At 46.8% G+C, this 16,503-nt stretch overlaps 1 protein-coding gene across 3 annotated transcripts in view; it reads left to right on the forward strand.

The window, feature by feature from the left end:
• Positions 1 to 15,307, forward strand: part of KIAA0040 (KIAA0040 ortholog) — a 32,854-nt gene extending 17,547 nt beyond the window's left edge. For all 3 annotated transcript variants that reach the window (XM_060132733.1, XM_060132735.1, XM_060132734.1), the window contains exon 3: positions 14,407 to 15,307. In XM_060132733.1, the coding sequence (XP_059988716.1) occupies positions 14,539 to 14,847 (309 nt within the window). In that variant the 5' untranslated portion in view covers positions 14,407 to 14,538 and the 3' untranslated portion in view covers positions 14,848 to 15,307. The remainder of the gene's footprint in view (positions 1 to 14,406) is intronic.
• Positions 15,308 to 16,503: the final 1,196 nt, after the last annotated feature.

Consider the following 16,503-nt stretch of genomic DNA (forward strand, 5'->3'; position numbering starts at 1 on the left):
CACAAGCCTGAGTGGTGTCAGAGTGTGTGCCTGCAAACTTTCCAAATTGAAAACGTAGCCCTTAATGACTATGATTCATAAAGGACCTGGGGCGGGTGGAGGCGGGGATGGTGGCAGTGGGTCAGAGGAGAAGGTTTAGGGCAGAGGGCTGCATCAGTAAGAGAAGTCAGGGTTCTAATTTTAGCTGTAATTCAGCTTTAACACGATCCTCTAATATGCCACTGCTTGCATTTAGATTGCAATTTTCCCTTCTCGATGTTTTCTCACAGGTCTTGTCTGTTCTTCACAACAATCTTGAGAGATAACTGAGATGGCTAATAGCCTCACTTCTCAAATGAGAAAAGGGCTCAGGAAGCTTAACTGATTTGCCCAAGGTCAGAGGCTTGGAGGACAAATGAACTGGGACTAGAACTGGGTCCTCTTAATATTCTTTCCACTGCACCCCTCTGCCAGCCTTTTGTATTCTGCTTGGGACATTATGCTATGCATTAATTCCTCTTGCAAACATCCCTCATCCTTATTATTTATCTAATTAGCCAGAGACCAGGATCAATCCATTAAACTGGAGGTGACAACTGGAAAGTAAGGCTTGCCTTTTGTCTTTTGTCCTCATCTCTTTTTCAAGCCCCCTGCGTGGTTCTCCCCTTCATGGAGGACAGCACAAAGAATAGGTAATGTCGTCCCTATTCTGGAGGGAGGGTGTGGTCCAGGGGCTACAGGCTTAATATGCCTCCAGGGACCAGGTAGGTGTCAGGACTGGGTGAAGCCGGAAGGGTGGGGACTAGGGTACAGGTTGGGGGAACATCGGTCTTTCTAAAGCTCCAGCAGATTATAGCTATGTGGGAGGTTAGTGTGACCAAATTTTAGGACTCGCTAAAGATTGAGAATTTTATATGAAATCAGAGGAGAAAAAAAAAAAGGGAAAAGAGAAGTGCCTATGGGTTGGATATAGCTCCTGGGCTGCCAGTGAGTACTCTAAGGAGTTTTATGCCTTTGGGTCCCCAGCACCCACTGTCATACGTGACATATCGCCCTTCTCTTCTTGCATTTTTGGTCCTATTAAAATGTGAGCTCCTTGAGGTCACAGAAGGTGTTTTAGTCCATCAAGAGTATATCCATAGGGTGTGGCACACATGGCAGGCTATCAAATGCTTGACAGATGAATGATTGGTGAATACCCCTCCATCCTAGAAGAGAGAAGTCCTCCGCGTCTGTCCAGAGAATGGCAGTTCTAGAGCATAGCAGTTACAGCAGGGTCTTTTGCACTTTAGTAGCTCTATGGCCTTGGGCAAATTACTTAGTCTCTGATAGGCTTGGTTTCCTCATCTGTATAATGGGGATTAAAAGACCCGCCTCCTTAATTGCTGAAGGAGGCAATGTCTGTAGAGCCTTGATTACACATGCAGAGTTGCGCACTTAGTAAGAACACAACAAATGGTGGCTTTTGGATTCAACAGATCATTCCCTGTTCCTGTGAAAGGTGATAAGATATTATGCCAAGCCTCTGTTCTTGAGGCTTTGGCCTCCTGAGGTATCTATGTCAAAAGAAGTCAGTCAAAGGAAAACAAGTGAGCATTCTAGCTGAAATGAAGAGAAGAAAGTTGATAGTGATAGACAGAACAAGACATCCCTAAGAAACTAGATCCTGGAGGTCAGGAGGGCTGAAAGAGGGGCAGCAGCTGAGAATGAATGGAAATAAAATTAGCAAGAAAGCAGGGGGAAGGCAAATGAGTCTGCCCTGATTCCTAGGATTGGCTGACTCACTCCCACCGGTTCACAGAAAAGTTGATCAGACTCTGCTTATGAATTCTGTAATGAATGGATGCTTTTGTCTTTCACACAATATGAGTAGTATAATAACAAATAGGGTGTTATATGGTTTTCAAGGCAATTTTAAGCCCCCACTGTGTAAAGTGTACTTAGCCCACACACTTTACACACATTGTCTTTACACGCGTCATTCACTCACTCACGCACTCATTCATTCATTCAACAAATACTTATTGCCAGCCCACTTTCTGCCAGACACTGTTCTGGGGAGAAAGAATAAAATGATGTAGCACAGTGGAAAAAACACCTCGCCCTCAGAGAAGGGTGCTCATATCTCTGTTTACAGAAGAGAAAACTAAACTCAAGGTGCTTAAGTGGATGTTGACCAGACTCCACGCCAGTGTTAGCGAAGGAGGCAAAATTCTTTTTTTTTTTTTTTGAGGGATAACTTTGCTTTATTTTGTTTTCATCTTACTATATCATTTTTTTTAACATCTTTAATGGAGTATAATTGCTTTACAATGGTGTGTTAGTTTCTGCTTTATAACAAAGTGAATCAGCTATATGTGTACATATATCCCCAAGGAGGCAAAACTCTTGGTGCATGTTTTCTGGTTTAGGAGAAAAATCAGGAAGTTATCATGATGATCTAGGGACATAAACATGAGGAAGTCTGTAACTTGCTAACAGGCTGGGGGTATTGCATTAGATCACATTTAGCACAGCTGGAATTTTCAGAGTATCGGAGAGACACGATTTTTAGTGTTTAATCCTAAGAGTGACTGAAAGCGACTAATTATTGTCAGAGTCTATGACATGGACCCTTTGGAGACAATGTAATTAGGGAAGAGAATGGAGAAGAGAGAGGGAAGAGGGCGGGAGAAAGAGTAAAGGAGAATAAAGTGTCTAGACATGTTAGGCCATCCATAACAGAAAGTCAAAGAAAGCCTGGATGAAAACCCTTTTAAACTCCTTTAATTGTTCTTAAATTATTCTCTAATTATTTTCCCCACATTCATCTTTGAGTAGAGAGAAGGTGTCGTTTTCCTCCTCTGTATTTCCTAGCATAGCTTAATTAATACTTGATTGATTGAAAGATTGACTCATTCGAACCTGGAGTGAAATGGAGCTTTTTAATTTTCTTTCTGCTGAACCTGAAATAGAGCATATAGTAATTAGGAAAGGATCCCTTGTTATCAGAAAGTCCCAGCCACAATGAGCTCTCTGTAACTGAGCAAAAGGAAGGTAGATGATTATTTAGGAGTTGATAAAGCACACTCCCCACTCCCTTCTGCTTTCAGTGATATGGGAGTTTCTTGATCATTATTTCCTCCTTAAATGAGTTACTTGGCTGGAAGATCCGTCTGGATGGTGGGCTAAATGGTGGATAATTGTCATCAAAGTCTGGCCACAGATGTGACTGATGGCCTCTTTTCTATGTCTTTCATTGCCCCTGCTCTCTCTCCAATGACCTCGGTTGACTAATTTACATTTTTTTTCAAGATCTCTTTTCTTTTAGGACCCTTGGGTTAACCAGCATGACTTCATTCATTCATTCAGGGACATTCCTGACTCTGAGTATCTACACAGAATAAGACAGGCAAGGGCCCAGTTCTCACTGAACTTATTCTCCAGAGCAGGAAGAGAGTCCATAAATGCATACACTACAGTGACAAGAGCATCACGTGTGACTCCGAAACTTTAGCGTGGGAAGAACTACCAAGGCCATAAGACAGGATGGTGTGCTAGAGGTTGATGGGGCTAGGCTTCTTAGATGACTTGGTCAAGAAAGGCTTCGTGTTGAGGTAACATCTGTGGTTACAAGTGAGTGGAAATGCCTTTGTGTGGAACTCTGCATGTTAGGAAGCAGTCGGCCACGCCAAGATCTGAGAGAAAATGTACCAGAGAGACAAACGAGGTCCTGAGGGGTAGACAGCTCTGAACTTTGTGTGTCCAGGGCACAGCGAGTGAGAAGGGGTTACAGGATGAGATTAGAGATGGAGGCAGAGCCAGCTGATGGAAGCACTTGTCGGGTATTTTTATTCAATACTTTCCAGGCATTGGGAAGCTGTGGGGGGGGAAGGGGGGGCTCGTGTGGGGAGAAGACGCTATAAAGAGGGAAGAGTAGAATCAGAGAGCCTGGTTAGGAAGCTGTGCAGTAATCCAGGTGAGGGGTGATGGTGACCTAGCCATGAAATGGACAGAAGTGGATAGATGCAGGATATATTCTGGAGATAGAAAGGATGAGACCAGCTGAGGGGTGGGAGTGGTGTGAAGCAAGAGGGGTACATGAGTCTCCTGGGGCTACCGTGACAAAGTACCGCAGGCTGGGTGGCTTAAACAACAGGAATGTATTGCCTCACAGCTCTGGAGGCTAGAAACCTGAAATCAAGGTGTTGGCAGGGTTGGTTCCTTCTGAACCAACAGCTTTCCTTCTGAAAGCTGTGAAGGAAGGATCTGTTCCAGGCCGCTCTCCTTGGCTTGTCAACGGCCATCTTCTCTAAATGCCCCTTCATTGCCTTCCCTCTGTGCAAGTCTACCTCTATGTCCAGATTTCCCCTTTTCATAAGGAAACCAGCCATATTGGATTATGGACCCACTTTACTCCAGTATGACCTCATCTTACCTAATTACATCTGCAAAAATGCTGTGTCCAACTAAGGTCATGTTTTGAGATAGGGGTTAGGGTTTTAACATATAAATATATCATATATATATGATTCTTTGTGCTTTTCTGTATGCTTTTAATTTTTCAAAGAAAACAAATAATTACAATGTAGTCAACAAGGGCTGTGATGGTAGGTTATTGGCTCCATGAGAGCTCAGAAGAGAAAGAAATGGATTCAGGGAGGTCTGCAGGCAGAGGACTGACAGTCACAGAAGACCTCCCAGAGGAGGCTGGAAGGACAAGGAGTTTCCCTGTGAACGGACCAAGGGAAGAGGTGAGAAGACATTCCAGGCAGGTGGAACAGCACGTGCCAAAGAATGGCAGTGTGAGACAGCAGGAGGCTCGGGAGAATTTGAAGAAATGTGGCAACAAGGGTGGTGGTGGGAGATGAGGCTAGGGTGAGAGCAGAGACCAACAGCTCACAAGCGATTTGTCCCCCTTGCTAAGGAGTTGCGATGATCATGCAAGTGACGAAGAGCCAAAGACAGGCTGAGCAGGGGGAGCATGACCCCATTTGGATTTTAGAAGATGAACTGAAGGAAGGAAAACTAGAGAGCAGTCTGAGGGCTTGGACAAATGCGATAACAACGAGGGTGGAGAGGAGGGTGCCTGTGCTCCTCGGGGTCCTTTCTCTGCTTCTCCACCCTCTGCCCTCTATACTCATACCACCAGAGCTGCCTGGCTTGAACCCTGCTTCTGCTTCACCTCCAGCGCTCTCGGGCTCCAGCTCTATCCTAGATTATGCCAAGCTCTTTCCCACTCCGGGCCTTCACCCTGCTGTTCCTGCCACCTGCGCACAACTGGACCCTTGTCATCCCTCCAACCTCAGGTCAAAGTCACCTCCTCAGAGGCCATGCGGACTGTTTGCTTTATAGCACCAACAGCATATCTTGGCTTCTTTGTTTGTGCACCTGTTTACTATCTGCCTTCTCCCTGCGGGAAGTAAGTAGCTTTACCATATCTGCATCATTCGTGACTATATATGCAGTGCCTGGGAAGGAACTGACACATACTAGGAGCTCATTAAATGCATTGGCAGAAGAAAAGAAGGGAGAGAGGGAAGGAACAAAAAGACAGTTTGGTGTGGGGGAAGGATGGAGGCTCATGTCCCACTCTGCCCAGTGATATGAGATCCACGGGGGGTGAAAAGGCTGTATCCACACCCTCATACTGCTGCTTCTGAGTGATGCCTGTACATGTTTTAATTCTGAAAGGGTTGCTTTGAAAAAGAATGATGAGTGCAGTAAGAGTCTCCTTACTACAGGAAAACTATAGAGAAAGGAGAAAATAAATGCCTTTTAAAGGAGACCTAAAGAATCAGTCACGACTCCAGAACCATCCCAGATTCTGAAAAGGCAAACAAAATCATCATTAGCTAAGAAGTCGAGGGTGTTTCTTTGGCCAGCCTATTCCTTTGGGGTCAAATAATAAGGGCACACATCTATGGCCAGGCGTGGCTCCAAGAGGCTCTACGTCTACTGACTCATTTAGTCTTCACAACAGCCTACTATTATCAGCTCCATTTTACGAATGAGGAAAGTGAGCCCCTGGGTTAAGTAACCTGCCCAACGTGATAGACTTAGTGAGCAGCCGCATCAGAATTCGAACCCAGGATATTTGGTCCCGGAACCGGCACTCTGAAGCACTTAGCTAAACCCCTCTTGGGTCAAAGCTGCACCACAGAAGAGTTGTTCAATTATCACATATTTGTTATAATCATTGCCAACGTTAGCTTTTTGTCACTTGTATGAGGTAGGATGGGCTAATTGCTATAGCGAATAATCCTTAAATCTCAGTGGCTTCCCCCAACAAAGGTTTCTTTCTCATTCATTCCACTGTTCACTGTGGTCAGCGAGGTGCTCTGCTAGCAATCATTCAGGAACATCTTCCATCTCTGCTGTCCCAGGGGCCCTGGAGTCCTCCCCTGGGCCCTTTGCATCTGGCCAGCCAGTGAGCAAGCAGAGAGAGAATGTGGAGGCCCTTGGGGGAGATTTCAGGAGCCAGGCCCATGTTCCTTTGGCCAGAACTCAGTCACACAGCTCCAGAGGTGTCAGGGGGCTGAGAGGCATAGACTAGCCTGAGCCCAGGATGAGGACGTGGTGGGCATCTTGCCTAGTGCTGCCTCAGTAGTTACCTGTGCGGACTTCTGTAGGGGAAACCTGGCAGGAGGGGTGCTGGGAGTCAGAAGACATTGGTTCTGGCCCTGAATCCACCAGTTGTCAACTGTGTGACCTCCAGCAAGTCACAGCTTCTTTTGGTCCCAGATTCCTTATCAATAAAGTGAGGGAACCCAACCAAAGGACCCATCTCTGGATTCTTCCAATTCAGAATGTCTACATGACAAAGCATCATTTTATTATTTTTAATAACCATGGTACCTTAATCGTTTCTGTACTGATGACCTATTTGTGCTTTTGTTCAAAATTGCAACCATAATTACAACATTGATTCTGAGGGAAAATACTATCTATTTTCTTCTAATCCTCAATATCTAGTTCCACACCATGTATGCATACTCTGGGGGGGAAAAAAGAGGATCCAATTTTGTACTTGGACTAGTTACTTGAAGCAATTAATTAAATTGGGGGAAATACAGACATCCATTTCATCATGCCTTTTTAAGTTAGGTTTTAAGTTATAAGCGTAATATTCCACTAGCAGATTATTTTCTGTGATCTGACAATTTTTGTACAAAACAGTACTTACATCTATTAGAGGGCATCTGAGCGTGCCAGGTTAGCAAGGTGAGAAACATCAAGAAAATATATATCCAGAGCAGTAGAGTTAATAACTGCTGACTGAGGTTCCACCCGCGCCCTAGCTGCCAGAGAGCCTTGGTTTCTGAAGTGTGTGATATTGTAACCACAGGGATTTTGCAAGGACTGCAGGGTAGTTTTGGGAGCTGGGACAAGGTTTGGGCAGGCACAGTGGAGAGGCCTGGGGCTGAAAAAGAGGTTTTAAACCCTCAGGAGATGATGGCGAGAGTCAGGTAGAGCCTGTTGGATGGGATTCCTATTTTAGGAATATACCAGAGTTGGAGACCAGAGAGGAGACTAGGGCTAGAAGAAGAAGAGCAGAGCACAGCCCAGAGACAGTCCTCATGTCCCTCCACCTGACAGTTCTCTCACCGCATCCGCTGGAGAACACCCAAGTCAGGCACTTATCCCACCCAACGCCACCACCCTCACCCTGGTCCCAGTGCCATTTTCCCTGAACAACTGCAGTCGTCTCCTCCCCCTCCTGCCCTTGCCAATCTGTTCTCTCTCACCCCAGTGACAGTGTTCTTTATGAAACACAGATCTATTCTGTCCCCTCCTTGCTTGAAATCCCATGGCCCTTACAGTACACACCAGCCATTGACATGGCTTAGCAGGCCCTGAAGGTGTAGGGCCACCTGCCTCGAGGGCTTCACGTCACCCCACTGTCACCCCTACTCACTGCTGCTGCGTCCAGCCACACTGTCCTTTCAGGTCCTTTGCAGGAGAAGCAACAGGTCCAATTGTTCATCTGAAGAAAACACAATGAACACATTATTTCCTGTGTTCCCAGACTTTGGGGTGGGGGGACAATTTATCATGTATTAACAATTGAACTCACTGCTTTAAATTTAGAGGCGCTTCATCTGAGAAGGTATTGGAGAGTTGAAAGAAAACACATCACACATATTACTTGAAAGTGCTTTAGATAAGTTTAGTCTATGTCCTCAAGAGTTTTCAGACGCCCTGACCACATGTGTGCTGCTTTTGTCATTCATATCTTAGTGAAGCCATCCCCACCCAGAGCCTGCCCTGGCTTCCCTGATGGGTATCACTCACTTTCACAGCATCCCGGGCTTCTCCTTCATAGCAACTATATACTTACACACCGGTCTGCAGGGTTCTTTGATGAGTGTTTGCTTCCCACACCAGACTTTGCGCAAAAAAGGGACAAGGATTGAGCCTGCCTGCTCCTGGATACCCAGGACCCAACACAGTTCCCAGCGTGTACTAGGTGCCGCATAAGTAGTCCCTGAAGGAATGACTGAGCAGACTCTGTCCTGATTGTCATTTCCTTTTCACCTCTTAATCCCCTCCAGGCCAGCTTGCTTACTCCTTCCCCTGTGCCGATCCCATGCCCTTTACACAGAGTTTGACCACAGGACGCTTGATCACACTGTGCTTCTGCTATTTTTTTTTTTTTTTTTTTTTGTGGTACGCGGGCCTCTCACTGTTGTGGCCTCTCCCATTGCGGAGCACAGGCTCCGGACGCGCAGGCTCAGTGGCCATGGCTCACGAGCCCAGCCGCTCTGCAGCACGTGGGATCTTCCCGGACCGGGGCACGAAGCCGTGTCCCCTGCATCGGCAGGCGGACTTTCAACCACTGCACCACCAGGGAAGCCCTGCTTCTGCTATTTTTGTCTCTGCTCCTTACTAGACAGGGAGGAGCTCAGGATCTGAATGCACAGGCCCAGACACATAGTGGGTGTTCTGTGAATGTTTATTGCATTGAACTGTGACTTCCACGAGAGTAGCTCTGGCCCAGATGCCCTGACTACACAAGAGCAAGAAGTAACACCCAAGGAGGCTCCCTGCAGCAGGCCCTGGTGCTGCTGTGTATAAAAAAAAACCTCTTTCCCACCTCTCCTCGCCCATGATCCATCCATCCTCTCACTCAGCACATGGCTTCTAAGCTTACAGAAAAGGGTCATCAGCTCAACCTGCTCATTCAGCAGTTTTTGAACCTGATAATTGTCCAGAAACACTTGGGTTGTTTGTTATAAACATAAATTCCTGGGCATACCCCAGACCTACTGAATCAGGGTCTCCAGGAGTGTAAGTCGGGAACCTGCATCCTTTAATCCCTTGGTGACACACTTGGTGACTCCCTTCCCTGGCCGGAAGGCCATCCTGCCATCACCTGAGATCTTTGGGTGAGGAGATAAAGCAAGCACAGTGATGACCACAACACAAGAAGGGAAGGTCTTTGCCCCCAAGTTACAATTATGAGGTGGCCCCCCACACATACCCAGGAGTCTGCAGCTGCAGCAGAGGAATCTTCTAAGGCTCTGAGAGAAACCTGACCCTCCTGCTTCACCCCACCCCCTACAAGAAGGCCAAAGGTTTAAACCATTTGGAAATCACTCTGGAGAAGGTTTCAGGGATTTCAATTGGGCGCCATCACAATCCTTATCATTAACATTTCTAGAAAGCATCTGCTATCCAACAGACACATTCTTCAGCTTTACAGGCATTATTTCACCTAACAGACAGAAATTACAAGAGGCCGGTGCAAAGTAGAATGCCCTTCCCCCTTCCTGGGGAGCTCCAGAAGCAACAGCAGGCTGAGGGCCAGCCCTAGACACAACTCTGGAGCAGCTCTTGGCTCTCAGGGATGGATCAGACATCACTGTGGCAGGAGCCATCCCAGTACACTTCCAGGGGTTCCAAAGCCTGGAGGGAAGCTGGGGCCTGCAGAGGGCGAGGTGCTCGCCCCAGGTCTCACTTTATGAGCTCAACAGTCCTCCAGACACCATCAGATGTTCCCCAAGCGACCCTTTTCCATTCCTGTTGCTGGATGCCAGAGTCTAGAATTACAGTCACAGAACTGCAGACCAGTTCTAAGCGGGGAGGTCACCTGTGAAGCCCTTTTCATTTGAATGGCGGCGGGGGGGTGGGGTGTCCATGGTTCTCTGGCCATGAAGACAGGGCTACAGGTGAGGGATGGGGAAGAAGAGCTCAAGGCTAGAATTAGTCCACTGTTACGGGGAGATCACTCGCTATTTTATAGATTATGTTTTATAGTATTTTACAGTTTACGAAATGCATTAAACATACTGAGCTCTTAATCTTCAAAACCTCATTACAAGGGAAGCTTATTAGCTTCATTTTGTAACTGAAGTTCGGTAACTGGCCAAGGTCACAAGAGTTGACCCAGGGCTCAAACCCAGGTCTTCTGGCTCCAGGATCTGTGTTCTCCATCAACACCTCACATGCAGGCAGACAGACGCTTGTGGGAAGAATGAATGGATGAAGGACTCTCTCCCAGCTAGATACTATGAAGGATATAGAGATGAATACTGCTCACTTTCAAGAAAACTGAAAGGACCTTTTCCCCCCTTCTCCCTCCTCCTAACCACCCCCACAACCACAATCAAGGTTGGTTAGCACCTACTGTTGGTTTTACAAGAATAGATGAATTGTTTTTCAAACAGTGTGGGTGATGCTTGAGAGCCAACCGAAGGATGGGGTCTCCCAAGAGCATTTCTAAGGCTCAAAGTGTAGCTCGTTTTGCAAAAACGTTCATAGAAGCTCTAACTTTTCATTCATACCACCAAGGAGATATTTGATTGTTTCCTGGAAAGGCTAATAATGAAAAGCTCATAAATACTAATGAAACACTGTAGATGAGCAGCGCTCAGCAAGTAACGTGGGGGGCCTAGAAGAGAATTCTTAGATTAAAAAATATAAACAATACCTTTTAATTGAACTTTCCCCAGACAGGGTTCCCAACTCTTAATGAATACTCTCTTTGGATATGGAGAGTAGACACAATTAAGTACCTTCAGGAATCCAGAGGGGGATTATTGACTTAGCTTTAGCTTGAAAAGAAATCTGTTTACTCACAGGCTATTTTAGGTGCCAGGGATGGATGAGTTTGAGACAAAGGTTGGGATGGGTGGGAGGGCCTGGAACATTGAACTAAAGAAATAATTCAAAGGCATGCTTTTATTTCATCCAACTAAGCATCCTAAGTTGGAATTTGCTTCTTCTATTTGCCTTCTGGCATGATCCCTCAATGATAATAAGATCCCTGGAATGTACGAGGCTCCATGATGCCAGAAACCTTACCATTGTCGTTCATTCCTGAATCCTCAATACCTAACACAGTGTGTGGCACATAGTAGGTGCTCAATAAATGTTTGCCAAATGGATGAAACATCTTCTCTTAAAACACCTACCAGAAGTTTTCAGATTCTGTCATCTTCTTCTGAAGGGCAGCTCTGATCACAACATCCTCCTGTTATAAAACTCCCCAAATAAACACACCCTATGAAGGCCCCCTCTACCTTGGCCACAGCCTACAGTCCTTCCCTCTCCCACCCTGAGCTCCAGGCTCACCAGAAGGCCCCTCGTTCTCCTGCTGATGTTCTAGAATTTTCACTGCCTGCAATCTTTGAACATCCTTTTCACACGTTTTTCTGTCAAGATCCTACTCATCTCTTAAGATGCTCTATTCTCAAGTGGCTCTACTTTTATGAAACTGCCCTAATATTCTCCAAGGGCTTGATGCCCTTCTTCTCCCTCCCTGGCTGAACCCAAGAGTGGGCTCTGATTCACATATGCTCCCCACAGAGACCAGCACGACCCCTGGCACAGCAAAGTTTGTCAGCAAGTGTTGTCTGCTGCTGTATAATTGAATCACAGAAGTGCAGTGCAAGGAACATCTGGTCCCCGAAAGTGTACGTGTAGGGTCAGGTTAGAGAAAAGCACCTAACAACAGAGCAGAAAAATCCCTCTGGATGGGCCAAAGAATACTGGGCCACGCAAGGCTGAGGTCAAAGCAAAGGTTATAGCAAAGGGAGAAGGAGAACCCAGAGGAGAGGCAGGTGGTGTGAGAAGGAACAAGCAGCGAAGTGGCCCCGCTGAGGGGCTATGGGGAGACCAAGGGTGGTTTTCCCCTATAAAAAGCCTGTATGTTTGCTGGTGTGTGGCAGGTCCATGGCGCGAGATGTGCCCAGACACTCAGAGGGGCTCAGGCAAAGCCTCCAGCAAGGAGATAACTTCTCAGGATGCTCTTCTTTGTTGCATGTTGAATTTAAGTTCAGGTGCCATATGCTTGCTATAAACCTCCCCTTGGGCGGGACTGGATTTTTACTGTACGTATCTTCATGCATTTGTGAGGTGTCTGACAATGCGAAATAAACCTCTTTGTAGTCTTCTTCTGCAACAGACGGGCATAAATGTTTCAGGCAACCTGAGGGATAGCAAAGGATTGTAAGATTCTATAAATTCTGGGCTACTTGCCAAAAATGGGTTAATTCCACACAAAAGAATAGGAGGCCCAGAGCAACACCTGTGAACGGCTCACCTCTCGGGGATCAGGGGCCAAATCTCCCAGAATCCATAAGCCCAGCTGTGCCACTCCCTCACTGCGTGACCTCCGTCTCTTCAGCTGTAGGGTGGGGGGAATAACTGTACCTCTTTCATAAGGTTGTGATGAAGACTAAATGAGTCGATAGGTGCAAAGTGCCTAGAACAGTGCCTGGCATATAATAAGGGCTAGCTTACAGTATGACGTCAGGCTCCATGGGCCAAATGGCACAGGTACCGATTTATACAATTGCATAAACTGTATAAATAATGTTATGAGGGGATAGGTCCACATGCCTGCAGACCAGGACGGAGATCCTGGGTGTGCCTGAATGGATACATGGGCACTGGGTACATAGGACACTTATAGAGTGTGTTATCCAAGGAATTAGACCCCCAAGGACAACCGCTGGGACACCACGTGTAACACACCACCCAGGTGTGTAACACACACATTTATGCTCCAGTGCAGGAGAACCCAGTAAAGCCCAGACTTCCAATGATTCTGGACCCAGGTCCCCCAGTGCTTCCCTCCATTCACAATGCACCATCCCATTGCTCACTTAAAAGAGAATTTACATGAAGGTGATTTAGAAAAGTAGCAAATAAAATACAAATATAAAGTCATCATCCTTAGTTTTTCTGCTCGCCCAGCAGCTTTAGGAGAGGGCTGGACCCATTGTTCAGAGGTCTGGGTGTTCATCACAGCTCTGTGTGTCCTCAAACATGTCACCTCAACACTATGGGCCTCAGATTCTGCATCTTTAAGTGAGAGAGCTGGTCAGGATGATTTATAAGGTCTACAGCCTAGGTAATGTCTTTTTTATTGTCCTGAGCAATGTCTTATGCCAAGAGGTCTCTTCAATTTCTTTGAATTATCCTTGTCCTCCAAGTCTTGTTTACACCCGAGAACCTGTGGATTCCAGAACTGAAGGCGCCTCTAAGACCTTATACTTGAGGGCTGAGGCCTGAGATATAGGTAGATAGAGAGTTGGAGAAGGTGCCACAGGAAGAGGGGCCACTCTGGACAAGCAACCAGAACAGTCCCGGCTGTAAGCTGAGCTCAGAACAGGAGTAGAGAGACATCCAGGGACCTCATTGCTGTTTCCAAGCACCATCACTGATCAGCCTGCAAAACTCTTTCCACTGCAAAGAAAGGGAACAGGCAGGGAAGGAGACTTGGGAATCTTTGGCTGGGGGACAGAAAGCAGAGACAAGGGTAATGAGGGAGAGGAAGGTAGAAACAGAGAGAACTGGTTTCCCACACAAAGCACGATGAGGCACAGGAGTGGGGTATAAGGAGGGGGGAGACACGGAGCAGGGAAGAGAGCATGAAGGGACAGCAAGGAAGGCAGGAGTGAGGCAGGATGAGGACTGATGACCTCCTAGCCTGGGGAGGTCCAAGTCCCCTATGACAGCCAGCAAGACTTGGACATTCTCACTTGTGCTTAAGCTTTAATTAGTGTTGAAAATGGCAAGTTCATAGAAGGTCAGATATGGAGCTGTCCTGTGGGGAGTATGTATTTAACACCTATCAGGTGAGCTGCAGTGGAGAACTGCTCCTGTAGAGGGTCCAGGGACCCTTGACCAGAACACTGTGAATACACACATTGATTTATTTATCTGACAATTGCAGAGCACTTACTATGTGCCAGGTCTGATATGCTATTAATTTTTATATCCTAAGCCCCATACAGTTGTACATAGCAAGAATTAGTTAATACTTAATTGACTAAATGCATGTGTTTATCTTGTTTATACAGTCTCAATACAATTTCAGTGAACTCTGGAAACCTTTGATTTCCTCCCATTTCCTAAGCCTAAAATCAATGATGTTATTAAAAATCACAGACCATTCCCGCTGCATATCTCTTAAATTATCTGTTTTTCTCTCTTTAGGTGCTATCCGTGGCATGCCCAAACCCAAAGCTGGTAGAGGAATAAGTTACAAGTGGGCAATTCTGCAACCTGTCACGCCCAGGCCTTGCTGGTGAGCTGAGAGGCTCCTCTGGTCCCATCTAGCCAAGCACCATGGAGAAAATCAGCGCCTTCTTTAGCGCCATCTGGGACACCATCTCGGCCAAACACCAAGAGGGCCTCTTCAACAGCATCTGTCTAGGCATCCTCCTGGGGCTGCCCCTACTGGTGATGATCACCCTCCTCTTCATCTGTTGCCATTGTTGCTGGAGCCGGGCAGGCAAAAGTGGCCAACAGCCAGAGCGAAACAAGGGGAAGAAGAAGAAGAAGAAGAAGAAGAAGAAGAAGGCTGAAGAAGACCTCTGGATCTCCGCTCAGCCCAAGCTTCTCCAGATGGACAAGAGGCCATCACTGCCCGTCTAGTTAGACAGGAGGCAGAAGTGTCCTCCCCTGGGGGCTCAGCTGCCTTCCAACCACACACAGGGTAGGGAGGAGAAATCCCTGAAGTGATGCACTCACATCCACAGAGGAGCTACTCAACCAAGGAGCAAACCTCAGACTGAGTATCCCCATGGAGGACATTCCCGGGGAACACGTGGACAAGTCTTAGGTGCTGTCTCAGCATCTGTGTGTCCAATAGCAATGCTCTTTACTACAGACTCAGGCATGCCTTCCACCCACCTCTGGCACATTCCATATGCAAAAGCACAAGGAACGTTTATCCATACATCTTGACATATCTCCCAAATGCACACATGCACACCACACACACACACACACACACACATTCAGGCAACAGGTACCTGGACAAGTATATACTGTTCATCAAATGGTCACTGAATGTCTACTTTGTACAAGGCACTAAACAAGGCAGTACATTATCTGCTCTTAGAAAAACATCTCATGGGAAAGCCTGGCAGACCCGGGCACACATGCACAATTACATAACCAGACAAGAGGCCTACGCACTGTCAGTGCCGTACACCACTCAGGTTAGAGATGTATGCTCTTCTGTTCCCATCCCTACATAGCCTTTTACTGGGGATCTTCATATTAGGACATTCCAGCAACCTGGTACAGCCCCTGTTCCTGTATATTGATACAGACACACCAAGTTCCTGTGCTTCTGACCTCTCACCTGGGAGGAAAAGTTTAAAGTGTGATGGATCAAAATTCATCGAAAGCTATTGTCTTGCACATCATGACAAGGTCCTCAACACCACTGATGGCTGTTTAATGTAGTCCAAGACCTCTCTTTGAGATGCTACCCTCAGAACCACTCAGCAAGGCTCCCTTCTCCAAGCAAGGACAAACGGCTCCTGGTAGCGACCGCCAGGAGGCCATGGAGACCGGGTGTACGCCATCCACTTCAGTGGACTACCGTTGTATACCTGTGCCATGTATGTTTCACAGATGGGAAGGGGATGCTACCCCTGAGCTAGGGATCCCCTATGAAACCAAAGGTTTTCAGCAGGGAAGGAATTAGGACAATCACAGGTCCAGTCTCACAGAAGGCACACTGGAAACAATTTCATAAGGTTGTCATGGATGCATGGTATGTTGCAGATGGGATGCAGAAGTTACAGAGTTTAAATGAAAGTAGGACGAAGCTATACAGAGGTTGATCAATATTTATTTTGACGCTCAGGCAAGTGCCTTCCACACAGTCGGTACTCACAACTGTCTGTGGATGCTGTCGGATATGTGATGATGTTAAGGGTAAACTTGTAACCCCTCCCCAATTCCCCCAAGTGACCTTCCCTTCTAAGTGAGCCCACTAATTGCTGCAACAGATGGAAGCTGGGTATTGAATTCCGCAGGAGGAGGGTGCATGCAGGACCAAGGGTCGGGTTGACAAGTCTGCCCTGAGAGCCATGAGGACATGTAAGCTAGGTCCGCAGTGAGTTGAGGAGAGTGTCTTCCCACCGGGCTGAGGTTGGGGGGGCCGAATTAATCCACTCATAGGGTGAACTGGTTGGTATTTTGATTGTATTGTGACCATATCACAAAGATGGATAATTTCCAACTTGGGAGCAGGCTGGGCTCTAAAAGTTCATTTGCAAATCTGCTGGGTAGCTC

Source organism: Lagenorhynchus albirostris, chromosome 2 (genome assembly GCF_949774975.1).
Source record: "Lagenorhynchus albirostris chromosome 2, mLagAlb1.1, whole genome shotgun sequence".
NCBI classification, from domain to species: domain Eukaryota; kingdom Metazoa; phylum Chordata; class Mammalia; order Artiodactyla; family Delphinidae; genus Lagenorhynchus; species Lagenorhynchus albirostris.